The sequence below is a fragment of the Gobio gobio genome, assembly GCF_949357685.1.
Source record: "Gobio gobio genome assembly, chromosome: 4".
Classification (NCBI taxonomy): domain Eukaryota; kingdom Metazoa; phylum Chordata; class Actinopteri; order Cypriniformes; family Gobionidae; genus Gobio; species Gobio gobio.
The window spans coordinates 60,437,304-60,454,236 of NC_137100.1; the positions used below are offsets into that span (position 1 = coordinate 60,437,304).

Below are 16,933 nucleotides of genomic sequence, written 5' to 3' on the forward strand. Positions count from 1 at the left end.
AAACAGAATCTCTCCTCCCACTCCACATCATATTCCTTCATTCTCCGTTCACTTTCTTTCTCCGTGTCGCTGACCCCACAGGTCTCCTGCTTTCACCAGAAACTCCCCTCAGGACTGACTTTGACCACTTCTTCGGCTTCAATGCCGCAGAGCGTTTATTTACCGTTTTAATTTTGCGTTGCAGAAACATGCCAAATCGGGTCAGCGTTGCGATTTTTCGGTTGAATTGTGTTTTCTTTCTGGCTGCGAGCCACGTCAAGAGCTCTGAACCGGACTACCTCTTTCCAGACACAGAACAAGGTTTGTGTTTTCATGCATAAGAATTATACAGTTGTGTTCAAGCATATTTGACTTAGGCTACAACTTTTAAGTTGTTTTATCTACAGAAGGAGCTGTGATATGTCAAGTGTTTCACTGAGGCGAGTGGTCAGCTGCTGCAAAGTCCATGTTTCTGTTTCTGGAGCCCTGAACTTTACACAATCCCATTCTATAAAAGCACATTTCACCCTTTAATGCACGAATTATTCAATTACAAATTATTATAATTTTTTTTTACTTCAATATAAACATTCTCAATCTTGTATTTGGTGAAAACTTGCACATCTATTCATTACACTAAATTAAGTTACTTGGTGCAATTTAAGAAATTAAAGTATTATCACAGAAATAAATGGTATTATAAAGTATATTACAATAAAAAATATTTTAAATTGTAATAATATTTCACAATATACACATTTTTCTGTATTTTTGGTCGAATAAATGCAGGCTTGATGAGCATAAGAGACTTCTTCCATTAAAAATAGTATTAAAAAAAATTGTTAAGTTTCCAAATTTTTAACCGGTACTGTATGTATGTATGTATAGCATATTATATATATATATATAATACAATTATTTAATGAAATGTCATAAAGAGGCAAAAAGATTTAATGGTCCTAGACTAGCTTCATGCTAAATGTATACTGTCAAAAAGTTTAGCGCGAAATTACAGAATATTCCAAGTTAATAATTGCATGACTTCCACAGTAATTGCACAGTAGGGCTGATTTTGTATCTAACCACACTCTTGGAAATTTCTTGTAAAATCTACCATACTGTATTTCGACAGTCCATATGTACTATGAAGGTACCCAGCATGCAGTGCGGGATGAATAGATTAGGCTGTGGAGTTTCTTGATTCTTGTTGGTTTTATCTGTGCTGCTGAACTTATTTTTGGTTCACTTTTAGCAGTTTGTGTTGTTTGTTTATTTGGTAATCTTCAGAATTTATATTTTTTTATTATTATTATTATTTTTTGAGTGTCACCATCGATGTGTTTTGAATGTTGAGTATTGATGTCTGTGCATCATTAGGTGATGCGGATAAAATCTTGTGCTGCAAGATGTTGCCACATCTTTCTTAGATAAATCTCAGCAGCTGCTTTACTATTGCGAAAAATCCATCTACAAACAATTATGAATTTGAAATAAGATATTGATAATTCTTTATGCTGAAATAACGCAAACAATAGTAAAGTTTGACAAAAATAATTGTATGTTCTAGCTTGTCATTGTTTTAGCAAATATTTTCATTTGTCACCTGACTTGGGTAGATCAGAAATTTGAATATGAATACACAAGGTCCAAGATCCCAAACTAGTGGAACATTTTGGTGACTTCAAAACAATTACTGTACTAAAAAATAACATTTCTTACAGCATGATAAAAGAGAAAACAAGAGCAGCATTATTTTACTGTTGATTAACAGTAATTAATAAGAAAATGACCCTGCATGCATTAATTTCACTGTACATTTCTGACTACAGTAATTTATTATAAAATAATACTCTTTAATCCTGTAAAATTCCTGGCAATTGTTTACAGTGTATATTATTTATTTATTCATTTTTTTCCATTTAATTGTATGCTGAAATATGACTGAAATAATATATTTATTAACGTTTTTTGTGAGATGTGCCCTTAAAGGAACACTCCACTATATTTGAAAATAGGCTAATTTTCCAACTCCCCTAGAGTTAAACAGTTGAGTTTTACTGTTTTCGAATCCATTCAGTCGATCTCTGGGTCTGGCGGTAGCACTTTTAGCATAGCTTAGCATAGATCATTTAATCTGATTAGACCGTTAGTATCTTGCTCAAAAATTGCCAAAGAGTTTCGATATGTGTCCTATTTAAAACTTGTTACATCGCGTAGGCCAGTGGTTCTCAACTCCAGTCCTGGGGACCCACTGCTCTGCACATTTTGTATGTCTACCTTATTTAAGGCACCTGATTCTGATCATCAGCTCGTTAGGAGAGAGCTCCATGAACTGAACTGAGTGTGTCAGATAAGAGAGACACAAAATCTGCAGAGGAGTGGGTCCCCAGGACTGGAGTTGAGAACCACTGGCGTAGGCCTACTTAGACGGACGGAACATTTTCTAGGCCGATATGGCTAGGAACTATACTCTCATTCCTGCGTAATAATCAAGGAACTTTGCTGCCGTACCGTGGGTGCAGCGGCGAAATGATATTATGCAGTGCCTGAAAATAGGCTAACTTCCGTCAACATAACCAACGTGACAACCTGCTTGCACAGAGAGCGTGCTGGGGACTATTTTCAGGCTCTGCGTAATATAGTAGCTATATTATGGAGTATAGGTCCTAGCCATATCGGCCTAGAAAATCTCAACTTTTCATTTTCCGTCAGTCTTAGTACACGATGTAACTACAGAAGACTCAAGTTTTAAATAGGAAAATATTGAAACTCTTTGGTCATTTTTGAGCGAGATGCTAACGGTCTAATCAGATTCAATGATCTATGCTAAGCTATACTAAAAGTGCTACCGCCAGACCCGGAGATCGGCTGAATGGATTCGAAAACGGTAAAACTCAATTGTAAAAATAGCTATTTTCACCTTCGGTAGCTCCAAAAATGATTGTCTGTTGTAATATATACATGAACTGAAAAATCGAAAGTATTTAAAGTGAACTGTCATGTTTTCATTCCTAGACCTCTTCATCAAGCAACACTCTGAGTTTTACATTGATCATCCTGAAAAAGTGGACGGGGATGGGAAATTCATCTCACACACCTTATCTCATCACTTCACTGACAGGCGACATAAGAGGGACCTGAATTCAGCGGCGAGGAGGGTGTATTACAAACTCAACTACAAAGGTCGGGAGTTCACTCTCAATCTAACCACCAATGACAACCTACTCACCAATGAATACGTGTTGGAGACACACAACAGGAGTTTAATGGAAAAGTGGCCACAAACATCTGGGAAAGGCGCCTGTCACCTTCTTGGCACAGTAATGGATGAGAACGTGTCCGGGACCGCCGCCATCAGCACCTGTGAGGGACTGGTGAGAAATATCTTAATCTGTCTATTGTCTATTGTTATACTGTTGGTTATACTGTTGATTGTCATGCAGTTCATTTCTGGGGCCGGTTGCATGCTTAGACTAGTCTTAAAAGTTTGTCATCTAATTTTTTTCCTTCAAGACATGTGCTAACTTTTTAAAGGCAGTTGCATAAAAAGGTAGATCTGTCTAATTTGAATCAGAAAAGTAAGACTGATTACCTCTTGACTAATTTCTAATTGCTCAAATTAGTTCTTAAGGAACTGAGAAATTGAGATGTTCAGAGAAAAAATTGCTTTCTTTAAAATGTGCAGTGATGAATTGTTCAGAATTAGAACAGGAATGTCCACTAAGAAAGTAATAAGTTAGTTAATAAGTTAATGTGAATTTACACCAGTGGCATAAACTCAGCCACTATGGCTGTGGCTGAATCCAAAATCGCCCTCTATACCCTCAAATAGGGCATTATTTGAGCAGACTGCCATTGGTGGTGTCCGAAACCATAGTGGACTTTATCGTGTGCACTCTTTCTATCTCACATTGCACCGCAATAACGAGTGTACAGCCGATGTACACTCAACGGCTGTCCGAATTCGCTCACTCGTTTTCATTCACTCTTTCAAGTGAACTATTAGTGGACTAATGTAGAGAATAGTGAATGAGGGTATAGGGGGCGATATTGGATTCAGCCACAGCCATAGTGGCTGAGTTTATGCCACTGGTGTAAATTCACATTAAGTAGTGCAGATATTTAACCTGGATGCCATGCCAAACAACATTTGAGGTCGGGCAGTTCGGTCTGGACTTGATCCATTGTGGAGCAACTATGCTGTTCGGACCAATCAAATTGTCAGGGCGGGCTTTATACGATGATGGACAGATGATCAACAGTAACGTAATCATGCACGTCACCAAAGAGCGCTTGGGTCTTGGCGATTTCTAATCCTAAACGGAGAACTTGTTCGTATATGCATTCACCTTTATTATTTCTCTCAAAATGATGATCGTGTTGGTAAGTACTCCGTTTATCCTTAAATTCTTTTTTACAACACCGGCAAAGATTGTTTACACTCATCTTCTTCTTCTACTTCTTCCAGCGTGCGTGCAGTTGAGTTCTGTTGACAACTATGCGTCGCACCGTGGCTCTGATTGGTTGTAGGTCTATCCAATTGAGTGCAGAGGCATTTTCTTTCCTGGTTCGGTTGAAACACGCCCCATAATGACAGCCCAATGGAGCAGTATCAGGGTGCATTCCATTCGACAGGGTCCCTACGCAGTGTTCACTGCTCCCTACTCCCTGAGCACGGTATATCAGTTGAAGTGGACTTCGCTGACAATAATCACTCATTTGGAACGCCCTGCAACGTCATCAAAGAAAGGCAACGACGGGTGCAGATTATGATATAGCCTAATATAAATTGATATTGTAATTTACTTTACTTTCAAATTGAAAACCATATAATAAGCATATACATTTACAAAAACACACAGTATAGGCTATCTAAAGCATATAATCAAAACATTGTCCATTAGTTTTATTAGTTTACTTATAACCTGTATTGACTATGAACAGATTTGAAGCTGCACCTGTCATTCAATATGAAAATACTTTGATTTGGTTAACTATGTAGGCTATTCTTAATGGTCTTTAGCGGTCTCATCTCGTGCGCTTTCACAGTCCACAGTAAACATTCCTGAGGTAAATAAAGTAAAATATAAAACATGACAGCCCTCAGGTGCTTCTCAACTCTTTTAATTTGTTTACATATTCATAAAATATAATATACAAATGTAACAGTTATTGCCATAACCATTCATAAATACTCTAGTTTGTATAATAACTATGAATATTCAAATGCATATGTAAACAGAGCTGTTCCAACCAACGGCTCTGCTCCATCATTAGTTCAGACAGGTGATGCACGCGACGCGCAAAGACATTTGGGTGATTTTCACTCTCTACTTCTTGTGAAGTGATGTATCGATGTTCCCTTCTTCCCTGCGCCGTTCGCAGTGCCCTTCGGACTGAACATGTTCGCTCCCTTTGGATTGGAATCTCACTTAAGATGGCGGAATACCCTCTGAAGTCCACTTCGCAGTCCACTTACGGTCGAATGGAACGCACCCTCAGACTCATATTCTGACTAGAATCTGAGTATGACGACGTCAGGCTAGCAGATATTGTCATCAGCTGTTAAAGTTAACATCAAAATTCAATTGACCTTATTACTTTCTTAATGGATATTCCTGTTATTTGATCACTGCACATTTTAAAGAAAGCTATTTTTTTCTCTGAACAACTCAATTCAAGTCACCTTTATTTCTACAGCGCTTTATACAATGCAGATGGTTTCAAAGCAGCTTTACAGTGATACACAGGAAAGTAATGATGCAAACAGAATTCAATTCTTCTGTAAAGCAGCTCTAAAAAGACAATACTACACAGTCATTATTCAGTTGAAAACAGTTCAGTGTTGATTCAGTTTGGTTCAATAACTGTGTAAAGTCAATTATGGAACGAGTTCAATTCATCTATAAAGAAGCTCTGGAGAAAACAGTGATGTCATCGTCCAGCTGTTCTCCTAGTCCAGTAGTTCAGTTCTCATACAATAGTGTCAGTGCAGTCAAATTAATAATATTTCTGAATATTAAGTGTCTCCAACTAAGCAAGCCAAAGGCAACAGTGGCAAGGAACCCAAACTAGCCCTCCTATTCCCAAATGATCATAGTTTTTTGTTGTGTTCTAATCCAGCCTTACATTTTTATTGGAAGTAGAATGGGTTGCTAATGCAGTTTCATGTATTTGAAATGAAAGGGTTGGTTCATCCAAAAATGGAAATTATCCAATAGTTTACTCACCCTCAAGCCATCCTAGCTGTATATGAGTTTCTTCTTTCAGCCCAAACACAATCAGTTATATAAAAAAATTTCCTGGCTCTTCCAAGCCAGTGATTATCGTTTATTAAGTTATAAATATGGATATTTTTCTTATAAAAAATATATTGCTTTGGTTCAGAAGGCCTTTATTAACCCGCTGGAGCCGTATGGATTACTTTTATGATGGATGAATGCGCTTTTCTGGGCTTCAAAATCTAGGATACCATTCACTCCTATTAAAGCCAGGATATGTTTTAATATAATTCAGATTGTTTTTGGCTAAAAGAAGAAAGTCATGTACACTGAGGATGGCCTGAGGGTGAGTAAATAATTGGATAATTTTCATTTTTGGGTGAACTAACCCTTTAATCATTTCTTTCAGAGGCCACTGGTAAACGATGTTATTTAAAAAAAATGTTTTAAGCCTAGTCCCAGACTAAAATGCATGTTTGAGCTGTTTTAACTGAAAGCTTGACTTTTTCAGATATGTCAGTGCTGTTGTTTTGTTTCTCGTTTCTCAAGATGCACATCAGTAATATTTGTATTGTTATAAGGCATATATATTTTTTATTATATATTATAAGGCATGTTTATAAAAGCTACTGAAATGTCCTAATTGAACTAAAAGGCCTAATCCTTGCTTAATCTAAGCCCGGCCATATAGTATACTATTATATTATATTATATTATGGTGGTCCCAGACTGAACAAATGTCTGTCTGGAGCGACATTGACTGGCTTGTTAGACGCTTAACTCTTTGGCCCCTGTTTTGTTTGCAAAAAGAAGTCAGTGTTTGGCCCTCGGAGTGACTCTACAAAGAAACCGCAGCGTGTGGGCCGACTGTGTTTACAAGAGTTTATATTTTCCGATAATGACCGGCGGACTGTAAATCATCCCACTTATGACACGACTACTTACCAAATAGATATACAAATGTACATGAGCTATTGATCTGAGTTGAAATGATTTTACAGTCTAAGAAGGAGATTGTGTGGGACAACAGTCAATTATACTACAACAATATTTCACTGCAGAATGCCACGATTGACCAATCAGAATTAGCTGTTCCAGAGACCCGTGTAATAAGATCCAAAAGTAGCCTGTTATTCGAAGTGAAAGTTCATAAAAAGCAGGCAACTTGAGTAGAACTGTAACCAGGTCAGTGTGTCAGCACATAACATGACTCATTCTAACTTGGCAATTGAACAAGAAGCTGCAAACTGGGGAAAAGAGGAGAGGCAGAGTGAATCGAGTGTTGGTGAAAGCACAGGAACGAGTTCTGGACTTGAAAATGAGCTTTGATTTATTAAGTGCATGCATAATTTGCACAAGTATGCATGCAGTACTTGCACTAAATGCTCTCTCTCTGTCTGTCAGTCACTGCCTGAGCATGCATGCCCCTCCTGTAAGGTCGCATTTGTGTCAGTCAACAGCGCTTCATTCCGTTCTCATGTTATCTTCCCCTAAAAACATTCTCTCTCAGTCTCGGGTGCTATTACACTCGCATTCCATTAACTTTTATGCCTTCACTCCTCAGAGACCCGGGTGTTTAATGTATGAACGAGAGAAGTGAAAAAGATAGACCTCTGTAAAATTGCTGTTCAGGATGCTGAGATGATGCCAGGTGCTTTTGCTTTTAAAGCAAAGTCAGGGTTCTTTGTGACCAAACTAAAATATAATGAGGTGCAAATGATCAGGACAGAGTGTTTATGCACTACAGCCATGCAAAACAATGTGCTAATGTTTTGTGCAATGCATTTGCTGGTGCAGCAGAGGCCAAAAACTACACATGTTCAACAATGCAGTTTGTGGAAAGTTTTATGTACTTTTTAAAGGAATAGTTTACCCAAAACATACAAATTCTGTCACCATTCTTATAAGTTTTTTTGTGAAACACAAAAGGAAACGTTTAAAAAATTTCCTTACAAGGAGAATTTATAGCGTTCAACGCTAGTTTGCAAAAACTTTGCCTGTGTTAAACACTTTTCCAATCTTTTGTTTGTCCCACCCCAAATTCACGCCATTGGTTGAGCCAGAAGTTGACATTTCCAACCACTCAAGCAATACACTAGTGTTCAAAAGTTTAAAGTTTAACCGATTTAAAAGAAAAATGAAATGTCATGAGTTCCTGTAATGCAAAGCTGAATTTTCAACATCTTCAGTGTCACATGATCCTTCAGAAATCATTCTAATATGATGATTTGCTGCACAATAAACATTTCTTATTATTATCAATGTTGAAAACAGTTGTACTGCTTAATATTTTTGCTGAAACCAGAATTTCTTTTTTCATGATACTTTGATGAATATAAGTTCAAAAGAACAGCATTTATTTGAAATAGAAATCTTTTGTAACATCATAAACATCTTTACTGTCACTGTTGATCAATTTAATTTGTCCTTGCTGAATAAAAAAAAAATCTTACTGATCCCAAACTTTTGAACGGTAGTGTATCTTGAAAGCAGTAGAAAGCCACAGTGTTTATATGTATAGTCGTCTCACACATTTATATGGGATGGGACAAAGTATTTCAGTAATGTGGTGTATTTTATTTGCACGATAAACTGAACGTTAAGACTGTTTACTGTTTGGTTTATGGTCCTTGTGAAAAACTCATTAGAACTTAACTCTGTTGACTCCATTTTTGTTCAACTTTTATTTCAATCCAGGGCAGTTACAGATCAACAAAACTACCCTTCACTGACCTGCTCTGCATTAGTCGTTAGATCCATACATTCTTCCTGCACTCCAGAGGATGTATGGCTGGTTTTGAAGTACTATACTATAGTTTGAAGTCATATATATCCTGTTTGAAGTCCTACCAAAACCTGCAGGAACTCTGGAGGCCGAGCAACACACACATGGCTTCTGTATTTAGCAGTTCAGCTTTTTGTTTTCACAATGCCCCTTGACACCAAAGCTCACGTTTCTGCTGTGAGGAGCAGATGAGGAGAGAGAAAGAGAGGACTGGCCCACAAACACAGAGATGGAATTAAATGTCTTATGTGCATAATATATACATATATACATAAACACATACTCATATGCTCATACACATTGGTCATGGTATTTTGTCAGTACTAGGGTGTAGTTATAGCATCAAATTCAAATGGCAATATCATGGTACTTTTAAAAGTTTTGGGACGCCTGCCTTTACATGCACATGAACTTTAATGACATCCCTTTCTTAATCCGTAGGGTTTAATATGGAGTTGGCCCACCCTTTGCATCTTTAACAGCTTCAACTATTCTGGGAAGGCTTTCCACAAGGTTTAGGAGTATGTTTATGGGAATTTTTGTTCATTCTTCTAGAAGCGCATTTGTGAGGTCAGACACTGATGTTGGACGAGAAGGCCTGGCTCGCAGTCTCCGCTGTAATTCATCCCAAAGGTGTTCTGTCGGGTTGAGGTCAGGACTCTGTGCAAGCCAGTCAAGTTCCTCCACACCAAACTCACTCATCCATGTCTTTATGGACCGACGCTTTGTGCACTGTTCATGTTGGAACAGGAAGGGACCATCCCCAAACTGTTCCCACAAAGTTGGGAGCATGAAACTGTCCAGAATGTCTTGTTATGCTGAAGCATTAAGAGTTCCTTTCACTGGAACTAAGGGGCCAAGCCCAACTCCTGAAGAACAACCTTTTACACTTTTACAAAACTTTACACTTGGCACAATGCAGTGAGGTAGGTACCGTTCTCCTGGCAACCACCAAACCCAGACTCGTCCCTCGGATTGCCAGACAGAGAAGCGTGATTCGTCACTCCAGAGAAAATGTCTCCACTGCTCTAGAGTCTAGTTACACCACTGCATCCCACGCTTTGCTTTGCACTTGGTGATGTAAGGCTTGAATGAGCTGCTCGTCCATGGAAACCCATTCCATGAAGCTCTCTGCGCACTGTTCTTGAGCTAATCTGAAGGCCACACAAAGTTTGGAGGTCTGTAGTTATTGACTCTGCAGAAAGTTGGCGACTTCTGTGCATTGTGCACCTCAGCATACGCTGATTTTACGTGGCCTACCACTTCGTGGCTGAGTTGCTGTTGCCAATTGCTTCCACTTTGTTATAATACCACTAACAGTTGACCGTGGAATAGTTAGTAGTGAGGGAATGTCACAAATGGACTTATTGCACAGGTGGCAACTTATCACGGTACCACGCTTGAGTTCACTGAGCTCCTGAGAGCGACTCATTCTTTCACAAATGTTTGTAGAAGCGTCTGCATGTCTAGTGCTTGATTTTATACACCTGTGGCCATGGAAGTGATTGGAACCCCTGAATTCAATGATTTGAAGGGTGTCCCAATACTTTTGTCAATATAGTGTATATTATACTGTATCAATTATTCTGTATCATCAGATGAAAATACTAGTATTATCATGGTAAATGCCCAAAACATGATATTTCTATGGTACATGTCCAAAATCTAGGTACTTTTTTGTAGCATGAAGACTTGAAATAATTATTTATTTTGGCTCGTATTGAAACTTGTATTACTCAGCTGTTGCTCTTTCAAGATAAATCATTTGTTAACTTTGTCCCAGACATTAAGAGAAATAACAATAGACACAAATGAGACACTTGACATACAGTAAGAGTATAGCAGCTCAGATTATTTGGTTTTAGAAGTATTCAATGAGAAATGTTGAGATCTCTGGTTTTTGAGGCCATACTTTGGTATCTTGGTGAATCTGAGCACAGTTTGAGATCTCTTCTGAAACTCTAGAGGAGACACGTGAGATTACTGGGTTCTTTTCTCCGGAGGAAAATCAGAGAAGCGGGAGACGTAGACAAATCTATGTCTCCATTTTAGTCTAAGGGAAGCAGTTGAGACACTAAACAGATCTCAGTTTATTTTCTATCATTTGAGGAGATATATACGGCATACCTGTTGTGTGTGTTGCAGTGGTTAGTATTGTTTAGACTTTGTGGATGATCGACATGGCTGAGTCAATATTATGACTGTGTCTCCGGCCCCCTGGAGAATTCATGGTGTATTCCTCTGTCTTTCCACTAATCCTAGTATCTGTTTTGCATTACATGCAGCCCAGTTTCGAAACATTTGGAATGTTTTTTCTGTCCCAGTTTATTTAGTTTGTACTTCACACACACACACACACACACACACACACACACACCTGTTTTTGGCCCGCGGGATTCATTCAGCAGGGCGGTGAAATGGCGGAAAGAGAAAAATGGCAAGTTTCAGAGATGTGTTATTTGCCAAATCAAGTTATCAGAGTCCAAGACATACAGACAAACACACTTTAAGAACAATGTAACAAAACAAAACAAAAAGTGAACAGGCAACCTGATCTGACCCTTAAAATGTGAGTTTAACAGTTTGTTCAAAACTCTAATCTTAAGTATTGGCAATAGCAATGATTCTTAGGATTTAATTAATTGATAAAAGTGATAATAAAGACTTTAATAACATACACAAATTCAATACAATTTCAAATAAATCCAGAAAATTTAAAAGCATCCTGAAAAAAATGTATTACACTTTACACAAAAATATGAAGCAGCACAACGTGCTTCTTATGATAATGATAAGAAATGTTTCTTGAGCAGCAAATCATCATAGAATGATTTCTGAAGGATCATGTGACACTGAAGACTGGAGTAATGATGCTGAAAATTCAGCTTTGATCACAGGAATACATTACATTAGAAAACAGTTATGGTTTGCAATATTTCACACAAATAACTGCAGCCTTGGTGAGCATAATAGAATTTCAAAAACGTTAAAAAAAGTCTTACCGACCCAATGGTGCAAATAGAATTGAATTCAATTTAACACTTGCATGTCAAACTGCATGGATGTGTGGCATTTAACGGATGCATTGAATGTGTTATAATGTGTACGTTTTGTGTTTTAGCACGTTCTGGCACACGAGGTGGGTAATCTTACTAAAGCCCCTGCAGTGTGGAGAAAATGTCAGGACTGGCAAGAACTTGCAGGGGAAATGAACAAACAGTGGGAGTGTGACAGGGAAAATACCTTCCCTGGATTCAGCGAAATTCCAACAGATCTAAATAATGAGACCTGACACCTGAAGTGTCATTACAGTACAAACTACTTTAAACAATTTGAACAAACCCTTATCCCTAAGTTTGAAATGTTAATGCGTAACACTGTTTGGGCCACAGGCATGAGTGACCTCAAACTGAGTAGCTTGTTGAGGAAAGTTGGGCTGTAAATTTGTTGGGTGTGCCATTTTACAAATTAAAATAACTGGTGGATGGTAAAACAGGTGAAAAATGACCATCCGGTTGTTAAGTCTGATGTCACGCGGCAGAGCTTCCGGGTCTCTTATATCTCATACCACAAGAAAAACAACAAACGGTGCTAATATACACACACAATGTGGTGTAATACTACAAAAAAATTATGATAATAACCTTTATCTCCATACCAAAATTCCAGATGGCCAGACAGTGATTAATCTTTTATAAATCGGTGACGCTGTGAGCACAGAGACTGTTGTGTAGACCAGGGGTTTTCAAACTTTATGATGCCAAGGACCCCCAAATATGATGAACCTTTTATGAGGGACCCCCCTTCCTGAAATCCATTTGTATATTTTTATGTATGAAAAAACATTAAAACTGTTAGATAAATAGTACACTGTAAAAAAAAAAATCAGGTCTCCAATTGAACATTTTATAGTGACTGATCACATCACATATTGAATTTCTGTGAATTAAATTGCATCAATTCACAGAAATTCAATTTGGCCATCTGAAAAATCTAGATGTGATCAGTCACTAGAAAAATTTCAACTGGAGACCTGATTTTTTTTTACAGTGTAAGTGTGACATTATAAATACAACATATTGTTTCCAAAATTAAATTGGCTATACTTAATATTGGATGTATAAACCTGAAGAAGAACATCTTCAATAAAATATTATTTATATAAGCAACTTTCACAATAAATGCAGCTTACATACTGCGTTAAGAATTTTGCCTTACGTTCCCTGAGCGAGATAAAGGGGACTAAAGTGAGAGAAACTCACTGGAAAGATGCAAAGCAAACACATACAATTCTGGAAAGTACGTGTACGGAAAGAAAGGAGAGAAACATTTAGAAATTAAACAGTTAGAATTTTTAGTAGACTTTAACCATTTTTGCTTTGTCTTCTTATCCTCTGAAATTTTCTGGGGACCCCTTGGAACCCTTCTGGAGGATCCCTGGGGGTCCCCGGACCCCAGTTTGAAAACCCCTGGTGTAGACTGTAAGTATTTAAAATGTTTAACTTTTTTAAATGTTTGATAATATGAATAAATAGTGCTCCTAAACGGCCGTTAATGGCATTCTCAAGTAAAACGAGTTGAGGCTTGGACCCAGAAACGGTGTTCCTTACGTCACAAGTTAACAAGCGGATAGACTTACACTGACAGTGCGACCCCATGGGACTCCTAAATCATAGGTACAGGATGGTAGGCTCTTTTGCTTTTGAGCAATGTACACAGACTCAAGGTGGAGGTTTAGAATTAACCCTTAATCACCCCTTGGGGTCCAGCTGACCCCACTAGACTATTGCTTCATTTTTAAAAAGTGTTCCCTTCATCTCAGGGGTATGAGACTCTGTGACTTTTACTAAATAATCTATCTAAACATGCACAAAAAATCTGGGCTTGATTTGGTTGTTCTAAAGGTGTGTAAAAAAACAAAACAATTAAGGTCCTCGGGGTCAGATTGACCCCACATTGAAAATGAATGGAAAAATGAAAAATAAAAAATACATTTCACTTTGTTTGTCACAAAATCCAATATAAATCTGAAAATGTCTACATTTAAATCAAGGTCTAGTCCTAGAGCATAAACACAAAGTGGAACGAACGTTCTATCTCATACGCACACACGAACATGCGCACACAAACACACACATGTGTGTGAGTGCAACATTTACATTTACATTTACATTTATGCATTTGGCAGACGCTTTTATCCAAAGCGACTTACATTGCATTCAAAGTACACATTTTACATTTTGTCAATACAGACAACAGAGCGCATCTGTATAGAAATTGCAAATAAAATCAACAAAACTGGCATAAATCAGAAAAATTGCCATACATAAATGAAGGACTAATACTAGAGCACAAATGCAACGTGGAACAAGCATGTTCACTCACACACACAAACACACACAGGTGCCTGGGGCATTTTTTAGATTTTGGTAATGAATGGAAAACATTTTTAAATGTTTTTTATTTATTTGTTTGTAACATTTTTTTTTAATAAATCCAGTATAAATCTGAAAATGTCTACATTTAAATCAAGGCCTGGTCCTAGAGCATAAACACAAAGTGGAACGAACTTTCTATCTCTCTCTCTCACTCACTCTCACACACACACACACACACACACACACACACACACACACACACACACACACACACACACACACACACACAAACACACACGTGTGTGACTGCAACAGAGAGCATTTTTTATAGAAATTGGCAACTACAACTAATACTAGAGCACAAATGCAACATGCATGTACACACACACACACACACACACACACACACACACACACACAAACATATATTCACAAAATATATAACAAAGTTATGAGGAGAAGTTGAAGCATCAAGAAAAAATGAAGTGAAAATGAAGTCCCTATGGACCTCTGCTGGATATATGCGGTCATTGCACTTTCTTTCTTTAACTATAATTCCTAAGGTTTTTCCACAAACCTGCAGATGGCAGTATTCTATCCCTAACACATGCAATGTCCAAAAACAATTTAGATTGAATTAAGATCATAATTTAAGTGATTTTCATAAAAAAATAATTTTGAATGAGCCAATTTATGGCCTAGTTAAGTAATTGTGCAGTAAATAGGTAAAAAACTACCAAATATCCACAAAAACACAATTAAAAAATGGTATATAGTTTTCAATGTAAATCAGTGTATATTTCCTTATGCAATCGCTCTGTAAATGTTTTGATCCCCAAGGATCAAAAACATAAACCCTACTTGAGGGGTGATTAAGGGTTAAAGAGGCTCAAAACACAAGACTGTTTAAATATTTGGCCCGTTCACACGAAGAACGATAACTATAAATATAACGATAACTAGCGTCCAGACCAGTGGACGATATCGTTTTGTTTATCCTAAACGTTTTGTCATCTGCCCCTTTAAATGCTTGAGCTCTTTAAAGCAGGATGGATTCTGATTGGCTGTTAATGTTTTGTCACTCATCACCTGGCAATATTCTTTTAGATAGACTTTTAGAATAGTCCTTGGTGTGAACGGGCCTTTAGGCTCATGAAGGCTGCATTTATTTGACCAAAAATACAGTAAAAACCATAATATTGTGAAATATTATTACAATATGGCCATGATGTGTCTTCCTAAATGGTTGTTTAAGAAATGAAAAGCTACACACTCCATCAATTAGGGCTAGAAGAGCTGTTGTCAAAAATATAACATGCTAGAAACATAATAATCACTGCGATAATGATCCAGTTATAGACTCTTAAGCATTTGCAACTTTTTGTTGGCCGGGCATTGTATACATTATATATAATATATACAATATAATTTATTCCTGTGATGCAAAGCTGAATTTTTTTTAAAAATGCAAATATTTTGCAACATGATAAATGTCTTTTCTGACACTTTTGATTAATTTAATACATCCATGGTGAATAAAAGTATTAATTTCTTTAAAAAAAGTACTATTTAAACGTATAAATGACATCTGTTATGATTAACTGTCTTGTTTTTTTACTTCTAGAGAGGGCTGTTAAATTTAGTTGAGGGGCCATTATTGATCGAGCCAGTCCGTGGCCACACCCCAAATGTCACTCATCCACGACACCCGCATGTGATCTACCGGAGTCTAACCTGGAGCGGCCTCAGGCGGCGACGCAGCACAGATGCGCACAGCGTTCACTATAGTCCCTGTGGGGTCAAAGGTCAGATAAACAAGAAATATATTTGATTATGTTGGATGCATAATCTCTATATGGTATAAGGATATTTCACCTGCCTGATTTCACAGACAAGATTTAGACCTAGTCCCAGTCTAAAATGCATGTTTGAGCTGTTTTAACTGAAAACAACTTGGACTGATATATCTTAAAATACATCAGTGCCATTGTTTTGTCTCAAGATGTTTGACACGTTTATAAAAGCTACTTCAATGTCCGAATTGAACTGAGGTCTAATCCTGGCTTAATCTAAGCCTTGTCTGTGAAATAGGCCCTAAATTTTTTTAGTCATTGTAAGAATTTGTGTTTGTTTGTGCAGATGGTTCCAAGTATTCCCAACAGGTGGAGCAAGAGAGAGAACGCTGGGAGCAGGAACAGCAGGGTGGGGATCACAATGACGATCCAAATCGGGAATGGAGTCAAGACTGGGATCGACCTCGGAGGATCTCCCCTCGCTCCATCAGCAAAGAGCGCTGGGTGGAGACCATGGTGGTGGGCGACTCCAAACTCGTGGACTACCACGGAAGTGGAAACGCTGAGTCCTACATCTTCACCATCATGAACATGGTAAGTGAGTCAGACTTTCATTGAATAGAAAAGAGCAGCTTGGTGAACTGTTACTTCGATTGGACCTCTGACTAAATATTGTGTATTACTTTCTTGAAGGTGGCTGGAATTTTTCATGATGCCAGCATCGGTAATGCAATCCATATTGTATTGGTCCGGCTCATTCTGCTACACGGAGAAGAA

General features: G+C 37.7%; 1 protein-coding gene across 1 annotated transcript in view; it reads left to right on the forward strand.

Annotated features, from left to right (window-relative positions):
* Positions 1 to 22: 22 nt before the first annotated feature.
* Positions 23 to 16,933, forward strand: part of LOC307125581 (A disintegrin and metalloproteinase with thrombospondin motifs 12-like) — a 57,824-nt gene continuing 40,913 nt past the window's right edge. The window contains exons 1-5 of the mRNA XM_079815545.1: positions 23 to 300; positions 2,995 to 3,353; positions 15,988 to 16,168; positions 16,503 to 16,750; positions 16,850 to 16,933. Coding sequence (XP_079671671.1) covers positions 189 to 300; positions 2,995 to 3,353; positions 15,988 to 16,168; positions 16,503 to 16,750; positions 16,850 to 16,933 — 984 coding nt within the window. The 5' untranslated portion in view covers positions 23 to 188. The remainder of the gene's footprint in view (positions 301 to 2,994; positions 3,354 to 15,987; positions 16,169 to 16,502; positions 16,751 to 16,849) is intronic.